A 15,912-nucleotide genomic window follows, 5' to 3' on the forward strand; every position below is an offset into this window, starting at 1 on the left:
ACATGCTCAGTCCCCTAAGCCACTTCCCTAAACTAGTGCAATATCCTCTATGGTAAGCAATACAATAAATGGATTGGCAGTCCTGGAAAGAGGGGGAGACCCTCTCTGAGCCCTACCCCACCTCCTGGGAGATTGTCTCTGAGCCATAATCACCCTGCCCCAGAGGAGATCCTATCAGTTCACAAAGCGATGGGAGACCTTTGGAGATCCGCAGCCCTTGGCACTTTGAGACCACGACCCTGTGGTCAAGGGACAGATTAAACCCAAACATTTTGCATTTAAGTGCCTTTAGGTAGCTGTGGCTCTTTGTTCCTCGAGCACCTATGGCCACAGCTGTAGCACCCAGCTCTTGGTGCTGGCTGTATCGCTCTCCACACACCAAACTGTATTCTCCAAATCTGCATTGGTTCAACCGCTAAAATGGCATCATAACTGGCAGGGCCACAGGACAAGGGCCCAGGCCCCTGCAATATAGCAAGACACATCTAGCCCTGAGGCACTGCTGCAACCAGCTCTTCCATTCAGCCCTGGGGCAGTGCCACTTTGCATTGGCTTGCAGCCTATGAACTACCTTTGTTCCTATTTCTTCCTGCCACTTCCCCAAGACTTATTTTCCTCCCCCAGCCCTGAGTGCAGGAAGCAAGGTTCCAATCCAGCACCTGTAAGTGGGACCCACCTAAAACAAATACCCGTCATGAAACTGGAGAAGTTCAGTTCCCAAATAAAATTTAAGGCTAGCTCCTCTCCCCATGAAGGTGCCCATCCCTTCTGGGAGAGGGTTTTAGACCCTGAGACCATAGGCACTGAGTTGTTTTTCTCACTGCTTGCTCCTCCCCCAATCCCCCCAACCCTCTTGCCTGCTGCTTGTCCTCTTTACCCTCCCCGGAGTGCCTTCCATTAGTTGCCAAATAGCTGTTCAGCGGCCAGTCACAGGCACCACACAATAGCTGTGGCTGGGAGGTGCTGAGCACCCCCTATGTTTTTCCTACCGGTGCTTGAGCCCCAGAGCACCCACCAAGTTGGTGCCTATGCCTGAGATTTAGCTAATGTCCACGTGCCAGGGCCCCAAACCCCCAGCTTCAGAGTGCAGCCAGGAGGCAAGCACCACGGCACTAATGCACCATGGCAAGTCACATGCTGGCATCCAGGGTCCCCTTGGGTGTTTCATTGCTGCTGCCTGCACTGGTCCTTCTTTGGCTAGTGGGATCCCTCCCGGAGCAGGGGGGAGCAAAAGCAGAAGCAGTCTGGTGCAAGCTGCCACAGGGCTGGATTTCCAAGGGAGGCTGCAAATGTACATCCAGCTGAGGAGAGGTCCTGGGCCTGGCCCAGCATTCGGGCAGGGAACTGCTCTCAGTTCTTGGCGGCACAGCTGGGCTTGGGGCTGAGTGGCTGTGAGTAGGGAGAGCTCCAGTCCCGCTGGAACACAGCCTCCAGCTGCTCCCGCAGGGTGAGCTGGGTAACCCCAGGGGCAGCCTCACTCTGGTTGACGATCAGCCCCACCCCTGCAGTGTTGGTGAAGTAATCCTCAGACCAGTTCGAGGTGCCTGCCGAGAGAGGAGCAAACATCATCAAGTCTGCAGGGAATCAACACTGAGTCATTCAGGGGCTCCATCCTGGCTAACACCCCTCCTCTGCTCTAACCCACTGAACTCCACTCCCCTCCCAGTTCTGACGAAGAACCCAGGAGTCTTGGCTCTCAACACTCCCACCCATAAGTGGACTCTGAGATGCTGTAACTGGTCCCAGTGATGGCTTCCCTGGCCTCCTTAGCCCATGATTCCAGACCCCTGGGCTGATCCCACCCCCACCCCATAGCTGGGGAGGCACACACCAATGTAGGCCAGGCGGTCGGTCACCATGTATTTGTTGTGGTTGACACGGGAGAAGGGAATGAGTTTCTGCTCAGCCGATGCGGAGACAACAAAAAGTTTCTGAAAGAGACAAACACAAAGTCACCTTTGAGCCTACAGGTCCAGCATGTCCTGGTATAACCTATAAAGGATGGTTTAGGTTAAGAAATAAGTAGAAGTTAAGCTAACTTAGGCCCAAAACCTAAGTATAGAGGAGTATGGAAAACTGACATTGCTAGTGTGAGAAAGTTAGAGATAAGCTGGAGATACCATGTTATGAGAAAGTAAGAGTTAGCAAGGACACGACCCTGGATGAGCAACATAATTATTCCAATGTAAGTTTAGAGTGTAGATCTGGCCTAAGATTGTAGTACTGTGTAAGTGATAACCGCATGCCTGTTTGCTTATCTAATGATTTTTCTTTTTAATAGTTTGGTTGTAGCATTCAAAGTGCCATCTAGTGGCCCTCTACTAAATACATTTTCTGTAACTGACTAGAGGCTCAAAACTGAAAACTAAGATGGGTTTTATTGCACTTTAGCTTTAACAACTTAATATTAATTGAGAACTTTTCAACACAAAGCTTGAAAAAGATTACACAGGTAATCTGTGACCCCTTGCCAATGCAGGGCACTGACAGAGAGAACTTCCTACCAGCTGGCCCCTAGGCTGAGTCATGGAGTGGAAAGGTCCCCTCAGGATCCAGCCAGCTCCAGCTCCAGCCCCAGGCACTTCAGGTCCCTATTCCTGCACCACTCCACGACTCACCACTTCGATAGGGCAGCCCAGAGGCTCCCGGCTGAGGACACTGAGCGACTCCAGGAACAGGAACATGGACTGGTCTGAGTGCTGCCAGCAGCTGATAAGCAACCTCACCTTCACGTGCCTGTTGCAGGCCGCAGCACGCAGTGCATCATCAATGACCGGCCAGAACCTAGAGGGCAGCCCAAGGAGACCAGGTCAGGGGACAGGACCTGGTCTCACATCCAACACCTCCCCAGCCATAGCCCCCCAAATGCCAAGACCCTGGGCCACAGCCTCACAACTGCTCAGCCCCCAGGCCATGGTCTCCCAACTGCCCACCCTCTGGGTCAGAGCTGCCCAACTGCCCTCCCCTCTCTCCCCAACCAGCCCAGTCCCCAAGTCATAGCACAGCCCCCCCCCCACCCCCTCTGCCCAGCTCCCTGGTAACAGCGCCCCACCTTGCCCACCCCCTAGCCATTTATCTGACATTCACTAGTGCCAGCCTGTGTCTGACCCTCTGTCTCTCCTCCCCATCCTCGCTGTCTGCAGAGCCCAGGTTGTCCCTGCCGCCAGCCTCATGGGGGAGGATAGCACGGGACTCCCAGCTATGTCTAGAAGAGACAATGTCAGGGGAGCTGACTGCCTGAACCCCACCTCCAGCCTGCACATCCTGTGGCCCCCACCTCTTGGGCTGGCAGAAGGTGCACTGGGGCACATAGTCCATCACCGAGATGTAGACAAAGGCCTGGGCATCCTGGATGGTGCTGACAATGGCTGTGAGGTCTGGGGTACGGCCTGTGGAGCAGAGAGCGCGAGGGGAGCTCTGCAAGACAAACAAACACAGGTACAGAGACAGGCAGGATGTGTGTTAGCACAGAATCCAGGAGTGAATGACAGGGCTTTCTGGGGCCCAGAACCCCACAGGGTCAGTATGTGCCACAGCACAGACTCTGGGAAACGAGTAACAGGACTTCCTAAGACAGGGAGAGGCCCCTGGCAGGGAGTCCTAGGTGGCTGCCCCCCATGCACTGGAGAGCCATCCAGCTGCTGTGCCAATATTGTGCAACCCCCAGCAGTGCCAGCAGGCAGTGGCTGAGCACTGGGCCCCAGGATGGCAGAGGAGGTATCGGGATATACAGAGTCCAGGAAGCAGCCATGATGAGCTGCCTGACCCGACAGAGCCTACTTGGATACTTACAGAGAGGTACAGTTCTGCACTGCTGCCATTGAGCTGCAGCTTCAGGGGGCGGCTAAGGCTGGACTTTGCGGAGACATAAGCTGGCCACACTGTCGGGAGTGAGGCCCCCTGCCCTCCCAATGCACGGTACATGGCGAAGATCCGGTGCAGGTCACCGGCCACACAGCTGCAGTTGTAGAGCACAGCACCCAGCTCCTTTACCTGCAAGGCATGGGTTTTTGGGAACAGCCATGCAGCAAACATGACCTTGCTCCAGCTCTAACAGGAGCGCCAGGCTGAACTCTAAACCCCAGGAGAGTGAGTGCAGCCTCAGTGGGCAGCCAGCCTCACCACCCAAGCCCAACTCCAACATGAGCCCCAGCTCCAGTCCTAACCCTGCCTCACAGGGACCCAGAAGAGTGAGCCCCAGTCCCTGTGAGCACACCTCCCCCCTTCCCAAACCCTCCCCCAAGCGCCAGTCCCTGTGAGTAACCTCCCCTCTGTCCACCCTCTACCCACTGTGGTACCTGTGTCAGCGAGCGCCAGTCCATGTTGGCGCTGCCAATGTAGACGTGCTTGCCGTCCACCACCCAGAACTTGGTGTGCACAATTCCCCCAGTCAGGCGCTCCAACTCCACATACTTTATGTCTGCACCTGCAGGGGGCACCAGCAGAACAGTGGCCATGACACACAGACATCTTTTCCCGCTTCTCTCAGCCTGGCTATCCCAGCCCAGCTGGCTGGGGTCTTGTCTGCCCCTTTCTCCTCATGCCCCTATCCCCACCCAGGCTCGAGGGCTGTCCCGACCCCTGTGTTACCTTTGCTGGCCAACTCCTCGGTGTCTCGGTCAGACTTTTGGGGGCTGTTCACAGCAATGTTGAGCTTCACCCCCCGAGAGGGCAGGTCCCGCAGCTTCTCCAACACCTGCCTGCCCTGCAGGGAGCAGCATGAGTGTTATTGCTTAGCAACCCCTTCCTTCCCTCTCACTGCAGAACAGGAGCGGACAAGGGCTCCCTCCGCCTGTGCTGAGCCCCACCTGCCAGGATGAGGGTTCTTCCTCCTGCATGTCTGAGTCCCGGAGAGTGAAGTAGAAAGCTGCGATGTCTACAGAGTGGTTGGCAGCATCCAACAGGTCCATCCAGGCCTGGAAAATGGGGAGGTGACGGGGGCTATAGTGGTTGTAATCCAGGCCCACGGGGATGCTTTCCACCAGCACCAAACTGCAGCAGCCACAGAGAGAGAGGCGAGATGGGCAGGGTTAGGAGACGGACTCCTCAACAGGGGTAGCGAGGGCATCAGTACTTGCCAGGACAAGCAGAGACCAGAGCAAAATCCAGCTCCCTTCCACGCCAAGGATCTGCTGAGTCCGAGGGCAAGCACAGCCATCTGCTACCTACTGCCTGCACAGCCTGTGCTGTCGCTATGTGCTACTGCCCACCACCTCCGTGTGACAGCCTGCCCCCTGCAGGATCCCTTACCTGCACTGTGAGCTGCACTCCTCCTCTGGCTCTCTCCACAGGCTGGCGACATGGCTCCAGCCCAGCTGCCATTGCTCCATCAACCCCAGGTCAGAGACGGGGCTGCTGTGCTCCCACAGGAACCAACCAGAGAAGCCCAAGATGAGCAGGAAGGAAAGAAGGATGCAGCAGGTGGAGGAGAAAAGGAAAAGCTAACAAGAGAGAGAATAGCGCTTAGTGTGGAGCCTTGCCTGAGGCAGGAACCGACATAACAAAGGGACACCTCTCCAGGAGCCCCATGGACAAGGGCCCACATCTGTGTCCATCCAACCCTTCCAGGGACAGGACAGGGGCTGGTTGGACCAGGTCTGCTCTCTCCCAAGTAGTAGCGTCCAGAACCCGATGCTGCAGGGAAAGGTTGCTGAGCACAGTGCTCTCCATGGCAGGGAATGTTCCATCCAGCAGCGGTTGAGCCAATAATGCCCTCTCGCAGGCCGAGACTGCCCCCCAGCCAGTGTGAGAAGGCAACTCTGAGCTCTTACTTTCCTGCCTGTGGCATTAGGGTATGGCTCTGAGGGGAGCTGCCATGGCTGTCAGGAAATGGGTCAGCTGTTTAAAGGGAGACTATGCTAGGCACCCAGCGCAGACATGGAGCAGGGAGCTCAGCACATAGAATGCCTGGACACTCCAGTGCAGAAGAGTGGATTTCTCCTTTACCTTGCTCTGCTTCCCTGGGCTCTTGGGTCTGGGGGCTGGTGACCTGAGTGCTGCAGTTTCTGTCCACATCGCCAAGCTTGGTGTTCCATGGGCAACGTGCCGCTCCCTGGGAGTATCTGTCTCTGTCAGACCTGGCGTCCCAGGTGCCACACTCCGCAGTCTGGGAGCTGCACTCTGCCACCTGGGGGTGCTGATCTGCACCCTGTCCTGCAACCTGGGGGCCCCACCCTGTAGCCTAGGGAGACTGCTGGCTGCCCTGCCTTGCAGCCAGATAGCTGTGCCCTGCAGCCTGGGGGTGTTGCTGGCCGCTTTGCCCTGCAGCCTGGGGGCCGTGATCTCTGTGACAGTGGCGGTCTCTGAGGCAGGCAGCGCAGTCTCCAGCACCTGCAGTTGGGCTCTCTCATCTCTGAACTCTTGCCAGTCCAGGTTCAGCTTCTGCAGTGGGAGACAGCCAAGCCAAAGGGTGGTCCTTAGTCTGGCTGAGAGGCAGCCCCCAGCCCCCCAAGCATTGTCCCTCTGGTGCAAGGATAAGAATGGCCTAAAAGAGCACTGAGCAATAGAGGGGTACAAGTTGGGGGAGGGGGAGCTGCAGAGCCTGAGACCTGGGATCAGCCACTACCTATGCCTAACATGAGGGTCTGCTAGCCAGCCACAGTGAGGCTGCTCCACGCCCCACCTAGAGTAGGCTGGGTGGCATCAGCAAGAGCCACAACCCAAGACCCCTATTACTCATGGGAGGGCCAGACTGTCCATGGGGCTACAGGGCTTGGGGGGCAGGGAATGGCATATGGGGCTTTCACTGATAAAGCGCCCTGGCTCTGATCCTGTCCCAGTGTAGAGGGACTGGCTGGCTCAGTCAGGTCAGGCGTGGGAGAAGGGGCCTTTTGCTGCTAGGAGGCATCAGCTCCGATCCAGCCTCAGCATCAGGGAGGACTGGTTGGCTCAGGAGGCTGGGAAATGGGACACGGGGCCTTTTCTCTCTAGGGGGTGCTGGCTCTGATCCAGCCCCAGATCAATAGTGACTGAAACCCATTCTAATCTGATAGCTGTTTGCTGACCCCAGTCCATCAGGCAGATGTCCCCAGCACAACTATTCCTGACTGGTCCCACTGTGGGCAGCCTCAGCAGAAGGGACTGTGGACACAGAACACTCCTCTCACCTCTAGGGGGAAATCCTGGATGGCTGAGGCATAGAGGCTAGAGAAGGGAGGGACCACATTACCTCTTTCTCCCCTGAGCTCTCACTTCGGGTGGGGAAAAGCTCCTCCTTTTCTTCATCCTCCTCTGACATCTGCAGCCTATTCAGTCTCACATAGGGTGACTGGAAGGGAAACAGAAATAGCCAGATATCAGCTCTGCCAGTCTCTGAGAGACGCTACATGGGGCTAATGGAGACAGCAGCCCATCTGCATAGGTCTGTACAGCACCAAACCTCCAATCCCTGTGGAGTAGGGGTGAGGGAGAATGGGAGAGGGGATCACTCCAGAACCAGACATGCAAGCCAGCACAGACAAGACAGAGTGACTCACCAAGTGGGCATCTTGGTCCAGTGCCACCCATCTCTTGCTCCTGGAAGCCTCCAGCCTTGCTACTGGCTTCCGGGATAGGCCTCTCTTCATCACAGTCCTGGTGGGTTCATCCTTGAGCTGGGGCAGTGGAGGCTCCCTGGTTAATATTGGCAAGGGCTCCAGGGCTGACCCAGATGAGGGCTCCAGAGTTGGCATGGGGGTAGGGTCACTGGCTCGAGTGGGCGATGGATCCCGGGCTGGAGTAAGATGCAGTTTGTGGGCCTTGATGCTGGCCCGGGGCTGCAGAACGAGGGGCAAGCTCCCTCCCTCAGCATTGGGCACCTCTCTCAGGACCTGTAGAGGAGCGTGGGGCCCTGATTAATATTCCTTTCCCAGGCAGAATAGGAGTTGGACACTGATGCTGGGAGTTTCCCACATCTGCAGACTCAATTTCATCAGAGATTACAAATTAACAAGGGACTGTAGTTTACAGCGCTGTTAATCTTCATTACATTTGGCACTTTACCTAAAGCCTCAGCTCCTGTAAGAATTGCAGCTTGCCCTTAAAAAAGAGTAAGTTTCTAACCCTCGTGATTGCAGAGAAAAGCTTGAAAACATGACCCAGGTATGCTCCTAACAGTCCCTAGATGTGACCTGGGCATGACCCTAAGAGCTCAAATGAAAAGGAACATACATTTATTCTTGTTTTTAAATTACATTATTTCTTGGGGCTGGTCAGAGGTGAACTGGTCCTTTAAGGGGGAGGAGGGGCTCAGCCTCACCTGTGCTAAACTTAGCCCACTTCCCCAGGTGAAGGGAATTACACCAGGGGACCCTGACGATGGCATGTAACTAGAAACCAGGCCTGCTGGGGAACATAAGGGGCAGCCACAGAGGGGTTGGAGAGAGCATATGTATTTGTTGAGGAGTAAGTCTAAGTTGCAGCTTATTAGGAGGACTGAACCTGCTAGAAGCAAGCAGAAGCCCAGATAAACTGAAATAGGGGGGGTTATAGTACTAAACCACCCCCAGAAGAGCAGTACTGTGAAAACACCAGCTATGGGGGGTGGTCTGATGTGGGATGGAAGAAAAACTGAGCAAGTAGCAGGGTCTGAACCCAGAGTGTGTAACCTTGCTACCTGGCCTGCCTCTTGATTGGTTCGTGTTTTGGGGGTTGGCTATACTGGATTTAGAACAGTGAGACCCTGCGCCTCAGGGTAATAAACCATCAGGAGGGAGAGGACACCAGGTGCCCAAACCTCTCTCCAGTATAGTCCCCTAAGGATGCTAGGTGAGAGACTTCCCCTGAGGTAACTCCAAATCCCAGGTAAGAAATTGCCCCTTGGGGCTGAAAGTTTGTTCTTGGCACAGAGGGGTGTTTTCTTTGTAAAATGAACTTTGGTCACTTTTCCTTGGTTGTGTTTTGGTTTTTTTTTTAAATCTAAAACTTCAGCCCTTGCCCACCTGCAGTGGCTCTACAGGCAACGGAAGAATTGGTGGGTTTGTGACACCACAAGTGACAAGGAAGTGAAACCTGACTCTCTGAGCAGAAACAGGGTTTTTATTCAGGCTGTTTAGTTAGATGTCAGTGAATTGCTGACATTTCTTTCATTCCAACACTAAGGCAAGGAGAGCTCCAAGGCATAGGGAGGCAGTGTGTTTTAGTGGCTAGGTCACTGGATTAGGGTCTAGTCCTGGGTCTGCCAAAAACATGATGTTGGGCAAATCTATCTGTCTCCCCTCCCAGCCTTTGTCGAGTACAGAACAGCGTGAGCTCTCCAGGGCAGGGAGTGGCTCTTGTGTGTTGACAAAGCACCTGTCTCTGCAGAGTCCTGATCTTGGCTGGAGTTCTAGGCAATACAGTGTCAGAGATTTTAGAGCCAGAAGGGACCATTCTGATCACGTAAACTAATCTCCTGCATAGCACGGGCTAGAGAACCTTGTACGGTAGTTCCTGCCTCAAGTCCAGAACTAGCACTGGCTGGAGATTTATTAACAAAACACTTTAGCCAAAAAATGTCAAAACTCCAACTGTTCCTGAAAAGGTATTGGGTTTAATGAATTTCCTGCCCTGAGGGGGAAAAAATTCAAGGAAAAACAAACTGGGAAGTTGCTGCAGTATCCCACTCTCAAAACAAAGTTCTGGTTTTTGTTTTGAAAAGTAATTTCATTTACACTGGGGGAAAAAAGGTGGAGGAAGAAGTCACAACTCTCAGAAGGAAGCAGTTTGATTAACACAAAGCAAAAAAAGAATTCAGTTCATGACTTTGGCCTGATGCAGGAAGGTTTTTACTCTTGAAAAGTCTCAAAATCACTTCCCACTCAACTGTACCCTATAATGTCTGGTTGAGCGAAAGCAGAACTAGACAAATCATCCAGTCATAATGTAAAGGCTGCAGGTGATGAGCGATCCACCATGGGGGGGGGGGGTAAATTGTTCTAATGGTTAATTACACCCACTGTTAAACGTGCCTTTCTTCTCAGTTTTCAGCTCCCAACCATTGGATGGCATTCTGCCTTTGACAGCTGCTAACTCTCCTCCCTATGCAGCAGTTACAGATTGTTTAATCCAAGAGAAAATTGAGGTGACTTGATGACAATCGATGGTTTATTAGCATGAGACTAGGGCCTGGTCTACACCTAAAACTTGGCTTGATCTAGCTGCCTGCCTCCGGGTTGTGAAAAAGTCACACGCAGGAGACAGTTAAGCTGACCTAAGCCTTGGGCTAGACCCCGCTAGGCTGCTGGGAGGGAGGATTTATTACAGCGACAGACCCAGCCATTCGGGGGAACCCCACGCAGCGCTGCAGCAAGCCGGGATGTCACAGCAGGGGAGCTGCAGGCACCGGTGCCGCGGTGCTGTCGGGCAGGCACAGCCTAGAGCAGCGCAGCTTTTCCACAACTTGACTCTCTGGCCCGGGCCCCTCTCCCTGTTCTGCCCTTGCCCAGCGCAGGGGGGGTCCCGGCGCTATGACAAACCCTCGGACCGCGCGCGTCACCCACCGAGCGGCACCAGCTTTGGGGGGTGTGGGAGCCCCGGCATTGCTGGCCCCGCAGGCCGAGCTCCGAGTGCCAGGTTGCTCCGGGGGCTGAGTCCTCAGCCGAGCGCGCCGGCCAGGGCTGGGGAGGCGCCCCGCGGGGCCCTGGTGCTGGCTGGGTCGGGGGGCGCCCCGCCGGCCAGAGCCTGCACCCCAGCCCCTAAAAGCCGCTGAGGGCCTGGGGCCGGGCCAGGGCGCCCGCGGCCGCACCCAGAGCCGGGGCCGCCCTGCCCGAGCCGCGGGGCTCCCCGGTCCCGCCCCCTCGAAGCCCCCCGCGGGGTCGCCCCCTGCTCTCACCGGCTCCTCCGCGTTACTCTGCGCCAGGCGCGTGGAGCGCCTCACGGGAGTCCCCGCGCGCAGCGAGCCCCGTCTCCTCATGCCGGGCGGGCGAGTGGCGGGGAAGGAAGAGGCGGGCCCGGCTCCCGCGCCCGTTGACATTCAAACCCCGGGGCTGGTTTGAAATGACAGCTGGCAACGCGCCGGCCTGGGCCCGCGGCGCGGCGCGGCTCCCCCTGGCGGCCGAACCCCCGCCCGCCACCCCGAGCCAGGCCACCGCGAGCCGGGCCACGGCCGGAGGCGCCCCTCGGCCGCCGCACCCCGGGGAAGGGAGCAGGGGCCCCTACGGAGGGGCCGGGACACACCGTCGGGCATCGGCTGCCTCACGGACACCCCAAGGGGGAGGAGAGCCCGCCCCGCCCGGGTGAGGCGCGCAGGGCGGGGAGGGGGCCACGGCTGAGGCATCGCAGCAAACGAATAACAAGAAAACAGAGACTATTGCTCTGCCGCGCAACCTCGAGAGACACAGTATAGCTCCCGCGTCGCTCACCCCGCCTCTCCCTCACGCTCACCGCTCACCGGCTACTATGGAGACCGTAGTCCCACCCCCACACGAAACGGCGGGCCAGGTTAGTTCACCAATCACCAGGGGGACTGGTGGACTGACACCAGGCGTTGACCAATCAGTGGGAGGAGCCGAGTCTGACCAGTGCCCGTTGAGATTGGTGAAGGGCTGAGGCATATATTTCTGCGGCCAGTCAGCGAGCAGAGGGTGAGCGTGACAGTTTATGGTAAACCAATCAACGGATGAGTCGAGTTGATGGACGGGCGCTTCAAACTAATCGACGGGAATGGGGATTGAATGACAGCAGCCGATATCCAATCTTCGGGGGAAACCGGAGACTGACAGTGATTCCGAGCCAATGGAACAGCAGAGGTTGGAGAAGTGGCAAAGGCAGGCAGCAGGGGGCGGGAGTAGGCGGATCCCTTCAGGCCGCGGCTTTGTGGTGAGTGGGGATGTGGGGACTGGGGGGCAAAGTACCCCCTAGGCCGGGATTAGCCGCCCTCGCTTCCCCCCGCACCGGGACCCTCCCGGCCCCGTTCCCCTCACGCGGGACCAGAACCGGCCTCTTTCCAACCCCCCCCCCCCACCGAGGACCCCGGCCCCGTTCCCCTCACGCGGGACCAGAACTGGCCCCTTCTCCCATACTGGGACCCCCTCCCCCGGCCCAGCTCCCCCGAACTGAGACAGGCGCTCTCTGGCCCTAGACCCCTAAACCAGGATCCCCCTGAGCCCGGCTCCTCCCACCCCCCATGCCCCCCCATCAGCCCCCTGCCTGCCCCCCCAAGCAGCCCTGGCCTGACATCCCAAGTGCCCTTCACCTAGTTTGGGCTGTAATGTTGGGGGCAACCATCTCCTCCCTGCCCAGGCTTCCCCATCCCCATTGAGGCCCCATTCCTAGAGCCGGGACCCCTGCGCCAGCCCTCTCCCCTCCCAGGTTAAAACTCCTACAGGCTCCTCTCCCATCTCAGGGTCACGTAGGGGAAGGTGACACTGGGTCATGTTAACACACGCCAGCCATGCTAGAATGGGGGATGCCTGCTCTAGGCAACAGCCAATGCTGGGGAATATTGGGGGGCACCAGCTTCCAGCCCAAATCTGGGGTGGGGTCCTGTGTAGGGGGATGATGGGAGCAGGGGCTTCTGGCTACTGTAGCCCACAGGAAGAGGAGATTCTGGATAGGACACTTTGCAGCGGGAAGGGGATAAAGAGGCTCAGCATGAGGTGTGAGGGCCCACAATGGGGCAGGCTGAAGGAGAAAGGGATGGGGGCAGGCAAGGGGCAGATAATGAAAGATGCAGGGCAAGTGAGGCCCCCACAGAGCCCAAGAGGGAACAGAGCTCAAGCTGAGGCAGCAAGGGGATAGATGAGAGGCATGAGGGCCCATTATGGGGCTGTCTGGTGGGGAAGGGATGTTTCGTCAGCCCCTTCATCTCCAAGGTAACTCTGATTCTCTTCCCCCTCCCCCCATTCCCAGGGGGCTCAGGGTTATGCCAGCTGCTGCTCCATCCTCCTGACCATCCTTCAGCATGGAGTTCCCTGACCACAGTAAGCACTTGCTGCAGAGCCTGCGAGAGCAGCGACACCAGGGCTTCCTCTGCGACTGCACCATCATGGTGGGCAACACCCAGTTCCTAGCACACCGGGCCGTGCTGGCCTCCTGCAGCACCTTCTTCCACATGTTCTACAAAGAGCGGCTGGACAAGCGGGACCTCGTCTGCATCAACAACGAGATTGTCACAGCACCGGCCTTCGGGCTGCTGTTGGAGTTCATGTACCAGGGCATGCTGGCCTTCAACGACACTCCAGTGGAGGATGTGCTGGCTGCAGCAAGCTACCTGCACATGAATGACATTGTCAAGGTCTGCAAGAAGAAGCTGCAGGCACGGGCACTGGCAGAGGCTGACAGCACTAAGAAGGAGGAGGACTCCCCAGCCAGCTCTGAGTTCCTGCCCAGCACCTCCAAGTGCCAGCTGCAGAGCCCTGAGGTCCTGCCACCACCTCTGCATCTGTGTGAGGCAGGAAAGAACAAGAAGGAGGAGTGGAAGAATAACCACTTGGAGAAAGCAGGCCCCCAGCAGCCTCCAGCACCAACTGCAGACATGGCAGATACTACCCAGCCAGGCATGGAGGGTGACTCCCCCCGTGGCCTTGTCTTGGGTAGGCCTCTCCCCCCAGCCACTGCAGACCTGTCCCTGTCCAGCCCCAGCAGCTCCACCGAAACCATCTCCCACAGCTACTTTCCCCCAGGCAATGTGGCAGAGGCACCATCCAGCCTGGAAACCATCCCTGAAAGCTTAGCTGTGGAGCCACGGGTGGGCAACTTAGATGGCTTCTACCCCAAGGAGCTGAACAGGGGCCCCATCAAAGTGAAGGTGGAAGCCATTGTGATCTCTGACGAGGAGCCGGACACAGTGGAGCAGCTGGAGAGGCGGAGCATGGAAATGAGGATGGAGAGCATCTTCCAGAGGCCCACAGTGGAGGTGGGACCAGCTGGGGGCTGCAACCGCCACCCCGATGGCTTTGAGGAGCCCAGTGGCATGGAGGAGGTGTCCTCAGAGGGCGGCTTCCTTCCACAGGAGCATCTCCCCTACCATATGATCCCAGTGCCGGGTGGACAGGGCTACTCCAACATGGTGACACCACCGCTGCATGAGCAGATGTACCTGCCAGAGTACGAGGCACACCCCAACTTTGGTATCTTCACTGAGGACGTCCCCACCTGCAAGACATGTGGCAAGACCTTCTCCTGCTCCTACACGCTGCGGCGCCATGCCACTGTGCACACACGCGAGCGCCCCTATGAGTGCCGCTACTGCATGCGCAGCTACACCCAGTCTGGGGACCTGTACAGGCACATCCGCAAGGCCCACAATGAAGACCTGGCAGCCAAGCGCTGTAAACAGGACGTGGAGAACCCTTCGTAGTGAACCCACATCTGCCCCACTCAGGGATATAAGACAAGCCGGACGCTGCTAAGCAGTACAGGGGAAGCCTTTGGATTTTCTCCTGTAGAGATGGGTTGGGGGTGTGGTGAGGCCCCCCCAGATGCTAGCAGGGAATTTTGAACTCTATTCAGGAGACACAGGGACCTAACTCCAAACTAGCAGCTGCTCTGGTTCATGCCCTTGATCAGTCATCTTCCTGCCTAAGCCACATGTACCACCTCCCTGCCTGCTGGAAGGAGTCACTGTCATTTCTTATACAGGGTAGACCTGTGCTGGGCACACTACACTGGCCTTTCCCCCTTGGACTGCTGCCAGCTTTGTAAATAGTTTGGAAATAGCTGCATTGATCAAAATAATTTAAATTCTAACCAGGAAACACTTCCTTATATATTTATGCTCAGAGTAGGTAACAGCAGCTGGGAGTTCAGACCCAGGACAGTATCTGACTGTCAGGGTTATTATTACCCTGGGCAGGAGCTCTGCACAGAGAGGGGTTTAGAGTGATTACTTCAGAGTGAGTTTGAGCAGACACACAAACTTCATTTCCCTCACCATCCACTCCCAGTGCTGACCCTTCTCTTGGTTGTTTTAGCCCTGCCAAGGTTAACTTATGCCCAGACACTGTCTCCTTGAAAGTTACTCTCCATCTTAATCCGCCTTAGACAGAGGCTCCCTGCTTTTAAGGTTTTATTTTTAAGCAAATTGTGGTTCTCTTTTCAAGAGGATATAAAGTGAGGTTTTTAAAAATGGTTTCCCACCAATGGGGGTGGCCCTTCCAGTCCCCCAGGAATGAGCTCCCAGAGAATGTGGGGAGTAGCCCAACATCCCGGAGGATAAGTTCCCAGCAGCTATGAGGCTTTAGGGCCAACTAGCCCTTCTGCAAACCACCCAGGAAGGGACAAAAAGGTGAAAGGTGGGTTATTTGCATGGGATGGTTTGTACCAGTTTTGTCTGTGCTGCTTATTGTGGAGCCTTTGGGCAGAAGGGCAGATTGGTAGAAAACACCTAAAGCCAAGAAACCCGCTCCTGAAAACCCTCCTAAGGTTCCAGGCTAAGAGTTTCTGATTCCCATTGTTTTTAGTGTCATGGCAGCATTTGGGCCCCCAACTGCTCAACACCACCCCATGGCCCTAACCAGCTGCTCTTTAAGCTCAAGTTGCCCCTCCCAGTTAATACTTCTTTGTCCCCCCACACTGCCCCAGCAGTGAATGCAACAGGGTTCCTGCTCACTCCAGGGGGAGGGACAGACTCCACAAGCTGCTGTGCTATTAAATTGTCCTCATATCAGCCCTTCTCCTCCACCTACCAAACCCAACAGCCCAGAGCTGCCACCTTTTATCCAACTCATTTGATCCTCTAAATATAAAGCCCAGAGTGAAAGTGCTTCCAGGACTCATTTCTGTACAAAGCCAGGAGTTGGGGTCACTGCCCAGGACACAAGTTCTATAGTAAAACTAGCACCAAGTGCTTCCGCTGTCTGTGCTGTGGTCTCTTCTCTCCAGCACATTTTGGTGTCAGAGGGGTCAGCTCCACTGCAGCTCTGGCAGCTCTGGCCTCTCTGGTTCAGGCTGACAAAGAAGTCCATTTATCCACAGGACAGGCTGCTGCAGCACCACCTGATTCACTCCTACAGT

At 56.3% G+C, this 15,912-nt stretch overlaps 2 protein-coding genes across 5 annotated transcripts; one reads left to right on the forward strand and one right to left on the reverse strand.

The window, feature by feature from the left end:
- Positions 1-160: 160 nt before the first annotated feature.
- Positions 161-11,358, reverse strand: LOC120408979 (5'-3' exonuclease PLD3-like). 4 transcript variants are annotated; one of them, XM_039546220.1, is made up of 13 exons: positions 11,319-11,358; positions 7,476-7,808; positions 7,169-7,267; positions 5,947-6,381; positions 5,251-5,441; positions 4,809-4,992; positions 4,591-4,705; positions 4,299-4,426; positions 3,793-3,993; positions 3,278-3,417; positions 2,619-2,784; positions 1,832-1,931; positions 161-1,544 (listed from the first exon to the last, which is right to left on the reverse strand). In XM_039546220.1, the coding sequence occupies exons 2-13, from the start codon at positions 7,668-7,670 to the stop codon at positions 1,351-1,353; spliced, it is 2,148 nt and encodes a 715-aa protein (XP_039402154.1). In that variant the 5' UTR covers positions 7,671-7,808; positions 11,319-11,358; the 3' UTR covers positions 161-1,350. The 4 variants fall into 4 exon arrangements, with proteins under 4 accessions (XP_039402154.1, XP_039402150.1, XP_039402153.1 ...); XM_039546216.1 differs by lacking the exon at positions 11,319-11,358 and adding an exon at positions 10,790-10,936; XM_039546219.1 differs by lacking the exon at positions 11,319-11,358 and adding an exon at positions 10,790-10,884 and having other exon boundaries at positions 7,476-7,892.
- ZBTB3 (zinc finger and BTB domain containing 3) lies at positions 10,957-15,766 on the forward strand. Its single transcript, XM_039546229.1, has 2 exons — positions 10,957-11,775; positions 12,808-15,766. The coding sequence occupies exon 2, from the start codon at positions 12,860-12,862 to the stop codon at positions 14,255-14,257; it is 1,398 nt and encodes a 465-aa protein (XP_039402163.1). The 5' UTR covers positions 10,957-11,775; positions 12,808-12,859; the 3' UTR covers positions 14,258-15,766.
- Positions 15,767-15,912: the final 146 nt, after the last annotated feature.

Source organism: Mauremys reevesii, linkage group 7, assembly GCF_016161935.1.
Source record: "Mauremys reevesii isolate NIE-2019 linkage group 7, ASM1616193v1, whole genome shotgun sequence".
Classification (NCBI taxonomy): domain Eukaryota; kingdom Metazoa; phylum Chordata; order Testudines; family Geoemydidae; genus Mauremys; species Mauremys reevesii.

What these genes read in the sequence shown, in the direction of transcription:
- ZBTB3 (XM_039546229.1), top strand. Translation starts at nt 12,860, where the DNA reads ATGGAGTTCCCTGACCACAGTAAGCACTTGCTGCAGAGCCTGCGAGAG.
- LOC120408979 (XM_039546216.1), bottom strand. Translation starts at nt 10,930, where the DNA reads ATGTCAACGGGCGCGGGAGCCGGGCCCGCCTCTTCCTTCCCCGCCACT. An exon ending in AAGAACCCTCATCCTGGCAG is followed by an intron (nt 4,706 to 4,808) that starts GTGGGGCTCAGC and finishes TGCTCCCTGCAG; the next exon opens with GGCAGGCAGGTGTTGGAGAA. An exon ending in ACTGGCGCTCGCTGACACAG is followed by an intron (nt 3,994 to 4,298) that starts GTACCACAGTGG and finishes CATGCCTTGCAG; the next exon opens with GTAAAGGAGCTGGGTGCTGT.